The sequence below is a fragment of the Daphnia pulicaria genome, chromosome 5, assembly GCF_021234035.1.
Source record: "Daphnia pulicaria isolate SC F1-1A chromosome 5, SC_F0-13Bv2, whole genome shotgun sequence".
In the NCBI taxonomy this organism is placed as follows: Eukaryota; Metazoa; Arthropoda; class Branchiopoda; order Diplostraca; family Daphniidae; genus Daphnia; species Daphnia pulicaria.
Window position 1 is genome coordinate 3,793,735 of NC_060917.1, and position 15,229 is coordinate 3,808,963.

The window sequence follows — 15,229 nt, forward strand, 5'->3', positions numbered from 1 at the left end:
TAGACGACTATAGCGCTGGCGGGAACCTGGAAGGCCAGCAGTCGAGTCCCGTTGGTGAAACAGGACGGGTCGGTTTCTGTTTTGTGCGCGCGTACACTTCTCTCGGCTCGGCTCTCTCCTCCGACCGGTGGGTCGCGTGACAAAGGCCCGTCCATATTACCTGTAAAAAGGTCTAGATAGTGTCGTCCAGTGTCTATTGTGTGGTGCTGGTTCTAATTATTTTCAATTGCTGGCCGTCGTTCATTTTTTGTTTTGTTTCGCTCTTATAAGTTTTGCGGTACAGTTGTAGCGGAGAAAATGCTGTCGTCTATTATTCGGATGGGGACTTACTAAATTCGAGCGAATGTGGGTGATGCCATCTGCCTGACGCAATGCCTTTGTCTCTTGTACCAAGTTGACGGCAATTGGCGCAAGCAAACGGCCGTGACACGTCCGAAAAGTGAAGAAGAAGAAGGAAGAACAAATAAAAATCAAACGGCTCGGCAAACACGGCAATAGAGACGCCGGAGAGAGCTGCTACTAACCCCGGCGGCCTCAATATCACACGCTTTCCTCTATCGGTGCAATCTATTAAACACCACCCGAAAAAGAAAAAAGCAGCAGCATCATTTTCCAAACTACAAACAAACAACGACATAAAAGTTCCCTCCTCCATTTCTTCCACTATCGAACAAAAATGTCGGCAGTCGGCCAGTGACTATAAAATAAATCAAAAGGGGGGACTCGAAACTCGTAACGTCGTCCTTACAGTCTAGCAAAAACGGCATAACACAGACACAATCATCTCAGGATTTTTTCGTATAGACATTCAAGAAGAAGGAGAAGTATCCTTCTTCTTATATCTCGTCGTCAAAAGGACCATTTTGACGCAACAATAACGCTGGCATCTTCTTTTGTGATCGGAACATTTCAGCTGCGATCGACTCTATTGGCATTCTGCAGACGGTGGGAGTCGTATGAAACCATCGCCGCCGCTGCTGCTGCTGTACTACATTTACAGCAGAGGATATTTTTATAAATAACGAACGTTGCATGCGAGTGAGCGGTGGGGGGCTTTTCATCATGCGCACTGTAACGGTCGCGAAGGGGTCGTCCGCCTGCTCCTCTCCCTCCAGCTCGCCCCTCTCGACTCTTTGTGTGTTAGTGGCCCATTGCTTGCGCATCTGCTTAGTACAATCGGCAAAAAAAAATTGAAAGAATAACCAGAATAGACAGCCAAAAAAAAAAGAAGAAGAAGGAATCGCCTCCACCGCCGCTACTTGTGCGCGCCCCTATTTAACCGAAATTTGGGTGCGGAATTATTCGTTCAAGTTGGTGGAACTTTTTTTTGCCGATTTTTTGTGTTCTCGTGAAACTTTGAAAAAAAAGAAGAAGAAGAAGAAAAGGAAGATAACGTGGGCGTGCGTTTATTTCTTTATTTCTCCTTTTTTCTGAACAAATTCTCGTCGTCGACAATCTGAAGCCCAAAAAGTCCCGCGCCAATGGGATTTTGGGCAACGTTTTGGTGGAAATGCCCGTCGTCATGGCCACAACAGTCAGAAGGATCAAACACGAAATGAAAATTCGACGCTCCCTGTCAATGACTCCCAGTAAGTAAACTAGACCTGAATTGTAGCAGCTGGTCATTCAAATTTCGATTTCCACGAGGGTCCTGGTGGGTCTTAATGTGGCGGTTTCATCGAACGGTTGCAAATTTTTACTTTTATCTTGTCTGTGGTATTGAGTAACTTGTTGAAACGAACTATTTGGTATTTGATACCAAGAAGACAATCCTGATCCGTTCAGCGGATGTCAAGCGCGGGCAGAAAACCGCTTTTGTCGTTTTTGCGGTTTGAATTTAGGAGGAAGGGGTCGATTTTAATGATCGATTTCGATAAATCGATGGCTAGCTAGTTCAAAAGAAATGTGTCGTCTGCTTTGTTTAAAATTAGTCGAAGCATGGACGAAGTTTAAGATAAGAAGCAAAACAGGATGATGGCATTTGAAAATCATCTGAAGGTAAAATTCAATTTGAAATGATTAAATGTAATGCCAAGGTTTTATTTTAATGTTTAAAGTCAATCCAGAAAGCAATTCTGTTGACATGCGAAAACATATTGGTAACACAAAATTTCCTTTTGCTTTTTGCTTTTACAGATTATTAAAATATTATTGAATTTGAAAACCATTTAATAATCCAAGTTGTCAAAGAAACTTAAGTTGTTTGATAGCAAAGTGCTGTTCATACAATGTGGGAAACAATCATTGAGATCAGAAATCTGGTAAACGTAAAATTTTAAGATTTTCTTGCAGGTTATTAGCTTGAGCTGTTTCATGCTACAGTATTAATCATTGTAGTCTCAGCAGTTGTACTTTGCAAATGTATCATTTTTAATTTTAATAATTTTTATTTCTTCTGAAAACTGGAATGAATTTCCAACTAACAACCTGTTTCAAAATTTAGATTATTGATTTTCAAAGTCTAAAACGGTTTAACTTTGATCTCTAAAATCAACTAGTGTGAAGTAAAAGTAAAGTAGTAAAAGCAACCAAGCAATAAGTACAACAAATTTTTATGACCAAGTGGGAGATGCCGCCAAACCGGCACTTCCTCGTTAGAAAAAAAAATAAGATATTCCCAGAACAAGTCTTTCCAGGATTTTTTTTTTCGTGTTATTGGAACATCACGGTTTAGTAGGGATTGGACGGGAATGCTTTGACCGTGACAGGTTTGTGCGCGTGCATTTGCCCGTCCGGATCGACTCAGGGCATCCGTGCGTGCTTATCGACACTTTTGGTTAGCGGTATTGACAAGTTTGTTTTGGTATTGATATGTATATTATGTCTACTGTCTAACCGGAATCGGAGTCTCTCAACAAACAGACACGCATCAGCACAGAAGCTCATTTCTCCCGACTACCTCCTCCACAACACTCCACGGGAGAAGGATAAATGGAGAGAGAAAGAGAGAGAGAGCTCAAAAAAAACATTCCGAGGATTGACGTTAAGAATTTTTGGTTTTTTAGGAGAAAGAGAGACGATGATAATAATATATTCGGTTAGAGTAAGGTTGGCTGGTTAATTCATTTTTGTGATTACCGACCCTTTTTCTTGGCCGTTTTTCCTTTTGAGATGATAATTTGAACACTCTTTTGATTATTGTAGAAGCGGATAGCCAGTCGGGCCCGTACAAAGCTGTTCCAGCGCCGAAGCCGCTGGCCAATCCCCCTCCGTATCGTCAACCGCCGCCGCCAGCCAATTCATCATCGCCCGTGCTGGCCGCTGCACGGCCTCATTTGCATCACAACGACCCGTCCGTTGCTGCTTCTGCCGCCTCAGCTGCTGCCGGCCCCGCCGCCACATCCGAGTCAAATCCAAAGAGCGCCGGTCACGGTCTCTTGGCGCACTCCTCGAAATTTCCGGTACGTTTATTTCTCCATGCTAACAACAACCAACTCGCCAAATTACCCATCGATTATCATCATTTTCATCATGTCTCAGACTCTGAGACGACTCATGAAATTGAACGAACAAACAAAAAAAAAAAAAAAAACCGAATTAAAATGAAAAAGAGAAATCTTTTTCCAGATTTTTCATTTTTGCTGTTCAGTTCGACTTTCATAACCTCTCCATCCACTTTAATATCGCCACCACCACCCCGTTCTCTACTTGAAATATTCATGGCGCTTAATCTTCTTCTCCGGCTCAATCTCGATGGGCAATTTGAAGCGTTGATAGCGATAGCGACCTATTTTCATATGCATCGCCTTCACATCACCTCGTAGACGTATGCATACTTATATAATATATACGGTATGCCGTATATATATATTCTTCTTATTTTCCCCAACCAACCTACGTCTCCTTTTTTCCGAGATTATACAAACAAACTGAGCAATAACCTCAACAACATCAACAACAACAACAAAAAAAGGCACACAGAGCTTATATATTCATTATGATTGTGTTTATCTTTCTTCTCTTTTTTCCCCTTTTTTTATTTACGGTATCGTGGGCTCGTTTTACGTGCGTGCGTGTGTGTGTGTGTACATGTGTGCGTTGAACGAGAGTAATTCCATCATCTCCCTGCCTTTCCTCCCCCCCCTCCCACCCTCTGCCTTTCAACGAATCCGTCTGCCCCGTAATTGCGCGTCCCACTGGAAGGCGAGACTTGAAGGAAGAATGACGTTTTCTTGTTGTTTTCTTACATATTACGACGTGTTCTCCATCCTTTTTTGACATTTGGAACGTCTATCCAACACGATTGTCGAGATAGCGCCCGGCCCGCCGTTGATCAATCTCGTCCGTCCGCTCTCCGCATTTGAATGAAAAGCCACAACTAGGCAAATGTTCAATTTCAAATGAAAGAGTTAGTGCTTGGGAACGAGCCACAGGTGAAATTCCCACATGGTAAAGCCCGGCGCATGTGTCTTTTTTATTTTTTCGCTTTTCTTTTTTAATTTTTAACTTTGCGACGGAACGAAACGAACGTTAAAAAGCCGGAAAAAAAAATGTTCAACAGAAAAAGAAAACGAGGGACAAGAAGCCTATAGCCGACGAAACCGTGTCATCGTCATATTTTATGATAATGTTAGTAGAAGAAGAAAAGGGAAGGCTCTCTCCAGACACGGCTAGCACGCGGTAACGAATCACAAATGTTTTGACACTTGATTGTCTCCACGGTTCGAGTCGTTTCTTCTCTTATTTTTTTTTCTTCTGCGGTAACCGAGCCGTCGTTTGTAGTTTGGACGAGGTCCTCCGCGTGCCACCTAACCATAAAAATAAAGGAGAAATGGGAGAGATGTAAGCGAGGAGCCGTCCCAGTAAAAAAAAAAAAAAAAATACCAAACAAAACGGGAGACAGTGGACTCACGGCACACAACTCAACAACAAACAAACAAACGAAGAAGAAAACAAAAAAACAGATGGGCTTTGCCTCGAGACAAGCCAAACAAGTCAGCAGGAAGTCGAATGTAAAAGAAAAAGATGTGTAGGGAATCCTTGATGATTATTTTCTTATTCTTAGATATATATTTTTTTATAATTTCTTTTTTTTTTCTTTGTAAAAAAATGTGGTTTGTCTCCCGCAACGGAACACATGAGATTTATTCGTGCACATACATTATTTGCTGAGCATCCCTGTCTGTCCAACCAACCCTAGGTTACGTGACGTGCTATTTTGTTTCGTTTTTTTTCTCTCATGACGCCATCAACATGGTTGGCTGGAGCCATGAGTGCTGGCTGAATGAAAGAAAAATAAAGCCGCACTATCCATCAAAAACCTTATCAAATCACTTTTCCAGATCTTATATATATCTTGATTGCGGGCTCTCCGGATACCGCCACGCGCTTAGACGCATCATCAGACACATGTGTACAAACACACATTCGAGTTGTTTCATAGTTCCAGGAAATCAAAAGGCGAGTAAAGTAACCCATCGCGTTCTAGATACACACCTCGAGATCGAAGGGGGGCTATAGATGTGTCGGCGTGTGTGTGTTCCACTGTATTGTTTGCAGTCTGCAAATGTATTCCATAAAAAAAATATGATGGACTGATATGAAGATGAAGAGAGAAGAAAACAACAACAAAAAAAAAACAACAACAACTGAAATGCGTAGTTATATATTATATTGTACGTAGTATGTAACATCCGATTTCTCCCGTTGGACTCGGAGTTGGCTAATAACGTGTGAGGGCTCGCGAAGCGCAAAAAAGGTGTGCCAGCCTTCGGGGCGAGCCTCGACTTGATCATCCGTCGTGATTCCTTGTAAATTTCCTGGAATATGTGTGTGGGACTTTTGGTCTATGATTTGGTTTTTGTCGGCATTAGAATAGAGATGTACGGAGTTGCCGGAGAAATGTGTGTAACTGGAACAGGTCGACTCTCCAGCGAAAGCCGAGAGTACCGGCCACTTTTTTTTTTGTTGTTGTGTGGATTGTTCGGCCCCGGGTTGTTGGATGTCACGCCGCCTCCATCATCTAAACGCGCACACGATTTTCAAGTGACCACTTTGAACGGTGGATGGCAGGTTGAATGCTGAAATAAAAAGACACAGAATGGACTTTGGTCGTTTTAACATTAGACACACCACCACCACCACCGCCACGACTGGCGAATCGTGACCCGTCTCCAGGGTCCATGTCCATTACATGAATAATCCGTAACCGCCGCCGGATGGGTGACGCAACCTCCGCCTGAAATGAAAACAGGACTTGGCTGCACAAGGAAGATGCGCGCCAATATGATTTCAGAATGGAGAATAAGAGAGAGAGAGAGAAGGCAAACAAAGCATCTCGCTAAAATCTCAAAGAAAGAAAAAAGATGTTGGCTGGTGGATAGCCTGATTCCTTTCCTCTAAAAGGGGAACGCTGTATTTTTGGTTGTTGTTGTTGTACTACTCTCCCCCTGAAACTATATTTGTAGTATACGATAGAGCCTGGAAGCTTTTAGGAAGAATTCTCGGCCACCATACTTGATTTGCCCTTCCAACTTTTCAACATTGGTCATTTGTGCAAATTCAGAAAGCAGGAAATACCAGTCGCCAGAATTGGGTGTGCTCTCAGAGATCTCACTTCTCTCGACTTTTGGACAGACCAGTCGACTGTTGAACATTTAAGTCTTATCGCTTTTTATAGATCTCGTACCACCCAACTCTTACTTTTATTTCTTTTTCTGACAAAAGCGAAGTCTATAAAAGTCAAATGCCGTGTTTTGAAAGATAAAAATGGCACTCTGTGTTTTCATTCGCTCGGACGGGTTTTTCTTCTCTCTTGATATCCTTGTAGATTGAACGCCAACTGGTCGTTACTACTGGTGACAAAATCGCCGAGGTTGGACGTATCGAGCGTATCGCAACCGAATCCAAAGGATCGTCAGACAACAAAATTCCAGCCACTGAGACAGCCGATTCATCCGCAATGCAAACCATAGTGACGCAGTCGGCCTGGAACGAGGAAAGACGCACGGTCAGTATAATATTTGTTTTTAACTTGTTTGGTTTATAACAACCGCTGTTTCCCAATTCAGCTGAATAGCCGTTATATCCCAAATAAAAAAAAAAGCCCATTTTGTCAAAGAAAGATTTCAAAAAAATATTATAAAAAAATGTTTATGTCTACAGGTCACGCAGGGACGGCATGGCGAGGTTATTGCCGGAGCGCCTCACCACGCTGGTCACCATTACCCGGATGGGTTTGATCATGTGTCCGGCTCGGAGGAATTGCATCGACCCGCCTCCTACATGGTACGTGACACTGTTTTGTTTCCTCCGATAAGGCCGGGAACACGTTCGCTTTCTTCACCTAATTCATGTCGTCGACGGACGGCGTCTTAATTAGCGCTGAACGAATTGAATGAAAAGGCCGTCAATTTGAAAACGGCAGCAGCAGCCCTGCTAATAGTTTAATTCATAAGCATCACTCGAACGCCAAGTAGCGGCGTGGAGAAACACAGCCATTAAGTCGTATGGCCAGCGACTCTTAAAAAAGAAACAGAAAACGACGGTGTGTCGGTCATTTAACGGCTCTTAAACACCGTGCTTTTTCTCTCTGTCCGGTCATTCATTATACAGCCGATGCATATCCATTATACGGGATGGCGCCAGGAGAACAACTACGTTCCCATGAATTTCGACGGCCGCGTCCAGCACCAACAGCAGCAACACCAGCACCAGCAGCAGCAGCAGCACCAACAGCAACAGCAACTGCACCAGCACCAGTCCCAGCAGCCGTTTGGTCTGACGGTCGGCAATAATAATAGCACCGCCACAAGCTTGGGCGATCATTCGCTCAGCTTTGACTCGCAGCACACGGGGCCTGCAAGTCTGCGTGACCCGTTCGCGCCCGCCATTCATCCCAATTCCAACCACATGACGCAGTACGAAATCCAAGTGGACAGTGAGCGAGCTGACAGGCCTAACAGGTATGCCAGTCGTTGCCCATTTCTCCTTTGTTTCATTTTATGTACTCGGAGAGTGGCCATCATTTTGGGATTTTTATTTGTTTTTCTGGAACAGCAACGTCACGGTAGCTCCGTGGAACAATCAAGCCAGCGACACGTCAACTTTCGACCGTCTCCGTGACACCTGCAACAAAATGTTCTTAAGGGACGGTCACCTGCGCGGATCGTCACAGTTTGCCTTATCGCCCACTTTGCCTCGGGTAAGTCCCACCAGTCATTTCCGTTTCTCATCTGAATCGTTCTTTGTTTGTTTTGTTTTGTTTTGTTGTTTTGTTTTGTTGTTTGTTATACCATATCTGTCTGGGAAGAATCCTGAGCTAATCGCGCTGAATATCCGCCTCCCTTAGGCCATGGAACGACTTACAATCGATCAGAGAAATGGTGTCGAGCCTTGCACGAACGCCAACCCAAATAACGACCCGTCAGTTGTACTCTCCAACATCCAGCCGGAGAAGGCGCAGAGGGAGGACGGCGAGACGGCCAACATCAACAACAAAAACGGTTCCATGCGAAAGAAACTGTCTGGCAAGACCTATCACCACATCAAAGACATGTTCACCACAAAGTTTAACAAATCGTCCAAGAGTAAACTTAACGGAACCGAGAACAATGCGGGAACGGGTCCGGCCAACAGCTCGGCTGCCAGCACGGCCGCCGCCGTGGCCGCCGCCGCTGCAGCCGCCGAGGCCATCATTAGCGAACACGGAGTACAACAGAATGGCGCGGCCAGTCAACTTGGAAGGCAGCCCGATCCGGTTCATTCGATCAATCAGCGCATCAAGAGTCAACTGACTGGCCAGAACAACAGCAACCAGCACTCCACCACCAACAACAACAACCCGCAGCAGGTATGGGGCAGCTATGGACGCCAGTCGGCGAGGATGGAAGCATCCATCAACGATAGCGATGCCAGCGCCTTGGCAAAGTTGACGCTCAGTCCGACGCCAAACGGTCCCGATTCCCTCGCCCCGGCCCAAAGTCCCTACAGCTTGCGGCACAAGCCATCCGTCACCTTCCGGATGGATTTGAATAACGAGTGCCAATACAGCGGTGGCGACAATTCGTCCTCGTCGGCGGCCGCTTCGGCTGTCGCCAGCACAAACGAGTCGGCGTCTCGCTACGGATCCAGGACCACCCAGGGACAAGTGGTCCTCTACGACGACACGATGCATTTCCCGCAACACCAGCCGCCCGCCAAGGAAGGGCCACCCAAAAGCTCGTACGGCGAACACGATTCGTCCCTGTCGAGCATCGCTTCCGCCGGCCAGCAAGCCATGAAAAACCGATCCGTATTCAGTTACAGCGACTACGACGTGCCACCGAAATCGGTGTCACTCAGCTCCCCGATGATGAACGAAGGCGGTTCATCTAGCGGCCACCAGTCGGCGGGAAGCTCGTCGGATTTGGACAAGCGAAGTGGTCAGTCGGTTAGCACTAACGATTCGGGCCTAGGAGTCTTGGTCGATCCGTCTGGCCAGCGCGGTAGAGTCAACGGCCAACAAAGCTATCACCTGGACACCAGCACGGAAACGGAAATGTTCGTCGGCCGACAAGGCCAGCTGAATCAATCTTCGTCCGACTGGGCAGAAGCGGCTGATCGTGAAGTCAACAACGTCATGGAGATGCGTAGTTACCAGTCTAAGCAGTCCCAGCAAGGATTGCAATCGGCCACACCGCCTCTGCCGCCGTTGTCGCCCGACGTCTCTCCGAAACCGACGCCCAAGATGCAGCAAAAGTTCAGCAACAGCAAACCTGATTTACTGGAACCAGCCAACGGTCCCAGTCCGATGGTGCAACGCGTCAAACCCACAACGCCGGCCAAGCCTATGAGCAACAATCACCGAATCCTCGAGAGCCAAACCAAGCTAGGCCACCATGCCAAACGACGTGGTGAGGACAACAAAGGATCTTTGGTATCCAAGTCGCTTTCTTCGGCTAAACTGAGAACATCCAAATCCGCCGGTAAGTTGTTCAGCTGCTGCTCTTATCGTATCTGAGAAATTCTAATTTGGATTTCATTTGATCAAAGGATCGTTACATCCGCTAACGGCTCTTCAAGAAGCCCTCGATCTGGGAGACATCACTTCTACCACAACCGGCCTCGATTTGGACGCCGATTCGGACTCGAGCTCGTCGCACAGTGACGATGATCTGAGTACCACAATGGATATGAATGACTCCCGAACGATCCGACGACAACTGGAAGGACTAGAATCCATGTATTCAGAGGTATATCTCGTTCATTATAAGACTGTCGTTCTAATATCAGCAAATTGCAATTTTTAATTATATTGAATTACACAAAACAATAGGTATTGAAAGCGCTGCACAAGAAATCGACCCGATCTGGACCGTCAGATTACAAATTGTCGAAGCGAAGAATGTACGGCAGCGTTTCATCTTTACCCAGCTCCGTGTGTAGTCGACCCGTCTATCGTGATCGCAGGCGGAACGAGGAGCGTCGTCGTCCAAAAGAGTCCAAGGTACTCAGTCTATATACTCCAAATAGAAAATCTTGCTAATACATAACTGTGCTTTTTTAATTTTGGAATGTTTACAGTCGTCCAACAAAAGGTTCCAGCGCTTGGAGTCGCACGTAGTGACCCTGGCTCGAAGTGTGGCCCATCTCTCCTCTGAAATGCGGACCCAACACATAATGATCCAGGTAGGATTTGTGATTTAGATGTAGTTGGATAAGGCACTTCATTCATAATTTTCCCCTGTTAAATTATTAGGAAATGGAGACGATTCGAAGCGAAATTGCCCAATTGCGAACCGTTCCAATGAGGATGGGTTCAGGAAATCCGTACAACACTGGCGCCAGTATTAAATTACCGAGAGGTTACCGTGTGGATCGCGACACTTGCTGGCAAGGTGCCGTTCCTGCTCTCACAGATCCTTCGCGAGTTAAGAAATTGACCAGCTTTTTTGGTGATGAACCGCCTCTCTTAAGGATCTTTCTCAAAAAGCTGGGTTACGAGGTAATGCGACGTTCAGACTGACGCTTCTTGTGTGTTTCTACGTGTTTTAAGTTTTCCCATCTAATTTTAATTGAAACGTTTTAGAAATACGCTCCACTGTTCGACCAGGAGAAGATTGGAATGATCGAACTGCCCTACCTGACCGAGGAGCGGTTGCACAAAATGGGCATTCCAATGGGTCCCCGAATTCGCATCTTACAGGAGGCACAACTTTCCATCCGATCCGATAGTATGAACGATTACGGAATGGTTTAAATGTAGAGATATCAGACTTTTTTTGTAACTTTTTTTTTTTTTTACTATTGTTGTGGAATCAATGAAAGCCTACACATAATGTAATTCTCCTCCTTCAACTGAGAATCTCAGTTGACTTTATCCATTGGTCGTATTGGTCTCTACAAAAATCTTTTATGCGTTTTTTTTTTACATTTTCTCCCACGCTTCTCAAATATCGAAATACATTTTATATCAAAGTTTACAAATGTTTAACGATCTGGTGCATTCAACTTGCGGGCAAAGCTGACAATTATTAGTGTATTCCACATTCAAATTTTGAGTCAACTTAACGAAACACTTGAGATGACTAGAAAAAATACACAAGTCACGTAAATTATGGCAAAGTGCACAGACACATACGCAAAACGAATGAAATGGGAGGATTACTAAAATCGACCTCCTTGTAAATTGCTGCTTAAAAAAGCGCAGATCTCGTGTCATTCAGATGGAATTAAAACAAAATACTTAAGTTAACACGCATGCGAAACTTGTACGCAAATGATAAGTTTCAACGAGAAAAACGGAATCTCAACCGAATGTTGATTCAATGGGCAGTAGAAATAAATCGTTACTTGCTAACGTTGCTGCTGTGATGGTCTAAGACGGGCGTGAATAATGCGGCGGGTGCCGTTTTCTGACGGATGAATCAGTTCTCCTGATCTGAGCCATGCTTCTTCTGTTTCCAACTGTCGCTTTCGTTTGCGGTCAACCTTAACAACAAAAATCGTAAAAAATGAATGAAAATAAAAAGGTAACAAGAGTTAATATAAAAATTGGCTTGCTTACCCAGCTAATGAGACAGGAAGCTGGTATCCACAGAAGCGTGGAAACTATTAACACGGCTCCAACAAGATTGTCTTTTAACATCGACAAAACGCGGTTAATACTTAGCTCCTCAACGATATCCCAAAACCGTTCAACGATATCTTGAACAGTTTTCTCACAAATTCCCTACAGAAATAAAGTCGAATTAAACTTGATTGTACAAGATCCTTCTAACCTGCCTTTAAATGTACTTACGCTATTACAAAATCCGTGAACGCATGGTGTACCATCAGGCAAGATATCGTAGGGCTCAAAGGGAAAGCAAGTGTCGTTGAGGTGGTAACGGCAGCAGCGCTTGCATGCATCTGCAACAGTGTCGCACATGCACGATTGATAATTCTGCGTTTCGCAGAATGGCAAACAAGTTCCATTACGACACTGGCCTTTTTCCAAGCACTCGGTGCCATCCGGTTGAGGTGCCGAAGCCGGGCACTCCGAACTAGTACCTAATGATTGCAGGAATGAATTATTTTAGTTAATTTTTATTTTAGGGTTAATGTCTATACCTGTGCACTTTGCTTCTTGTTCGCATGTAGCTCGTTGAGCTTCGCGGCATTTCTGGCCAGCTGGCATCAACATACAATTTTTACAACAAGGGGAGTTTTTATCGCTACATACAGCACCCTGGTTGCGACGCAAGTTACAAAACTTGTCACAGCAACTGTCGTTATCCTCAGAGCCCAGAAGACCGGCGTCACATTCCTCTTTTCCTTCCACACGAAGATTACCACAAAACGATTCTTCGGGTTCAGTGAAGCAACGACCAGCTTTTGCCAGTAGAACGGCTCGTATTGAGCGTAAAGAACAAGGGGAAAATTTCTGATGAAACGAAAATGAGGTAAGTACTTTATATCCGCATCAAACGTATCTAAATGTTACCTTGTTGTTGACATCATAACCCGAAACTGAGTAAGTGTACATTAAGTAAGAACCACCCTGAGAAGCTGGGGGACTACATTCGGGTAAATCTGGGTCGTGTTCAGAACCCCAGTTGTGACCAAGTTCATGAGCTGTAACCAAGTCTGCTTCTCGTGTTACTACTCTTTGGCCGTAGTGGTTCCGCGAAGAGCTCAGTCCAGAGTTTAAGTACAGCGTGTATCCGCTTTTAAAATATTCTTTTATTAAAAATGCAATCAAAGGAGTTGGATTAGTTATCAAATTACGAATATTCAAGTTATCTAATCGAATTTTACCTGGTGTACAGATTCCGCCGACAGAATTTCGCCGCGGGCTACCTACATATGCTAAACCTAATATGCCACCTTCAAATTTGATGTCTGTAAACAAGTGGGCCAGGCAGTAGTCTTTGTGGCTATACTCTCGACTAAAGACCTAATTTGAAAGTAACAAATTCTGTAACCACAAGAAAAAACGTGAACTAAAGACCAGTATTACTTCAAGAAGTGTACGGACATCCCAAGTTGGTTTTTCCATGTTGTAGTGGAGCTCACTCTCTCTAACTCTTGTGGCTTCCGTGTGAACCACAATTTTCTTGATCACGAAACCTAATCCGGATAGAACAGGAGAGTCACTTTCATTTTCGTTACCATCTCTCCATATTGTGGCAGCATAAAGAGCGTGAACACGATCCACCAGACTGATCTGTTAAGATATTTGGGGATTCGATTAAAACATGAAACCCGCATTTTAGGATGAAGGAAATGTAGCCTACCAAATAGTTAATAGTCGTCTTTGTAGATCCTCCACCCATTTCACGGAAGAATCGATAATCAGCCACCAATAATAATGGGCATCTAGTCTTAGCAGCACTAAAGCCGTAGGGGTCTGGCGGACCAACACCAGCTTGTCGCTTGTTGCGGCCACTATTCTCTGCTTCGAGTATCATTAATTGTTCTGAAGCGTGCACTGCCTCTTCTAAATAAGCAGCACAAAAATTAATTTACTGAAACAGAGATCTGAAAAAGGATTTTTCGAACCTGTCGCATTCCCTTCTTCCTGTACGGAGGCGCATGTTCTAGCAAACGAATGGTTTTTCTCAACAGAGCTTGAAGTCCAAAAATTCCACTTCGGAGGTTCATGATCAAATATTACATCAGAACCCCTGTATACAATCATGGATTCTTGATTGGACTCAGGTAAATGTCTCCAAGAGGGCTAATTCATGCAGATAAAGAAATTATTATTGTTTCAAGAAATATGTTTGAAATATTACTTCAACATGATATGAATCCTCTTTTGTAACAATTGAAGCAGTTAAGAGCCCATCCTCTATGTGTGCATTGACATGTGAACGTGTTTCACCGAAAACTCGACCTTGGTAGAATCCAGTGTCACCTAGATATATTTCCAATAGAAATTATGTTATCAAAACAAGTTGAATTAACAAAAATACAGACCTCCAAGAATTGGTTTTTCCACTCCATCACCATCAACTGCATAGGACTGGAAGTTGTGATGCAATATCCCTTTACTTGGATGAAGGATCAACCGAAAATCTTTTCCCAGAGCAGAAAACGAAAGTTCTTTGATCGAGTTGTAAGGATGAGTGCTTTCTTTTATTCCACGTTTCACAATTGAATGACCAAGTTGCGAAGCATGCAGTGTGTCGTAATGTTTTAAACTTGGAACTGACCCGAAAGCTTTTAAATAGGAAATCGGAAGACAAATTTTGAAATTAATATATAGCTAAAAGTATATTAACTAATATTCAATCACCATCAACGGTTTGCATCCAGATTAGCAGGATAACTTTCAATTTTAATTGACACTTCATTTTTTGCACTACTTTACATTGTTCAGGCGTCTGAAAAGTGAAAAACAGACAGACTGCATACAAAATCTGACAAGGTAAATGTCATCATCATCCAGAACCTGGTGTTTTGTTTTACCGCGAGAGGGCAGAGGCCTTTTCCTGATACCCAGCTTTCTTGGGGAATTTCCCAAGAAAAAGCCTAAGCTGTGCGGAGTGTTGTGGACGCTGGCTTTTATTGCTTCATCTGTAATATCATAAAAATATAATTAACATTAAAAGCGGTTGCTGTGATAGTGAAGTCCATCACATACCAGATCTCGACTGACCATGCTCTGGTTTCCCAAATTCTGAAAGATTAAAGTTTTGTAAAAAAAAGCTTGAGTGTGTTTTACATTACATCAAATAGACAGTACTTACTTGAATACGTTTCCTGGTGTGCCCGCAAATACACAACACTGAACTTGGAAGCAGTCGACAAGTTTAGTCAAAAG

At 44.0% G+C, this 15,229-nt stretch overlaps 2 protein-coding genes and 1 long non-coding RNA gene across 9 annotated transcripts in view; 1 reads left to right on the forward strand and 2 right to left on the reverse strand.

Moving 5' to 3' along the window:
- LOC124340802 overlaps window positions 1-11,410 on the forward strand; it is a 34,734-nt gene extending 23,324 nt beyond the window's left edge. For 4 of the 5 annotated variants that reach the window (XM_046793479.1, XM_046793480.1, XM_046793481.1 and 1 more), the window contains 11 exons: window positions 3,145-3,401; window positions 6,770-6,949; window positions 7,105-7,227; window positions 7,555-7,904; window positions 7,999-8,143; window positions 8,291-9,905; window positions 9,973-10,172; window positions 10,256-10,426; window positions 10,504-10,608; window positions 10,679-10,924; window positions 11,009-11,410. In XM_046793479.1, the coding sequence (XP_046649435.1) occupies window positions 3,145-3,401; window positions 6,770-6,949; window positions 7,105-7,227; window positions 7,555-7,904; window positions 7,999-8,143; window positions 8,291-9,905; window positions 9,973-10,172; window positions 10,256-10,426; window positions 10,504-10,608; window positions 10,679-10,924; window positions 11,009-11,179 (3,563 nt within the window). In that variant the 3' untranslated portion in view covers window positions 11,180-11,410. Of the gene's footprint in view, window positions 1-29; window positions 1,590-3,144; window positions 3,402-6,769; window positions 6,950-7,104; window positions 7,228-7,554; window positions 7,905-7,998; window positions 8,144-8,290; window positions 9,906-9,972; window positions 10,173-10,255; window positions 10,427-10,503; window positions 10,609-10,678; window positions 10,925-11,008 lie in introns of those variants that run through there. The other variant, XM_046793483.1, reaches the window with a different exon arrangement.
- The window catches only part of LOC124341473, a 172,030-nt gene that overhangs the window by 48,094 nt on the left and 108,707 nt on the right, over window positions 1-15,229 (reverse strand). The window lies entirely within an intron of this gene.
- On the reverse strand, window positions 11,445-14,858 carry LOC124340918 (ADAM 17-like protease). Its single transcript, XM_046793724.1, has 12 exons — window positions 14,702-14,858; window positions 14,383-14,625; window positions 14,199-14,320; window positions 13,963-14,140; window positions 13,698-13,900; window positions 13,421-13,627; window positions 13,219-13,357; window positions 12,905-13,140; window positions 12,532-12,844; window positions 12,221-12,471; window positions 11,987-12,151; window positions 11,445-11,910 (listed from the first exon to the last, which is right to left on the reverse strand). Exons 1-12 carry the CDS (start codon window positions 14,757-14,759, stop codon window positions 11,776-11,778), a joined length of 2,250 nt encoding a protein of 749 aa, XP_046649680.1. The 5' UTR covers window positions 14,760-14,858; the 3' UTR covers window positions 11,445-11,775.

Bases quoted from the DNA above. Each gene is read 5' to 3' on its own strand.
- LOC124340918 (XM_046793724.1), bottom strand. From the start codon at position 14,759: ATGAAGTGTCAATTAAAATTGAAAGTTATCCTGCTAATCTGGATGCAA. The intron at 13,628-13,697 runs GTAGGCTACATT...ATATCTTAACAG, and splicing joins AGACGACTATTAACTATTTG to ATCAGTCTGGTGGATCGTGT. The intron at 12,845-12,904 runs GTAACATTTAGA...TCGTTTCATCAG, and splicing joins GTTATGATGTCAACAACAAG to AAATTTTCCCCTTGTTCTTT.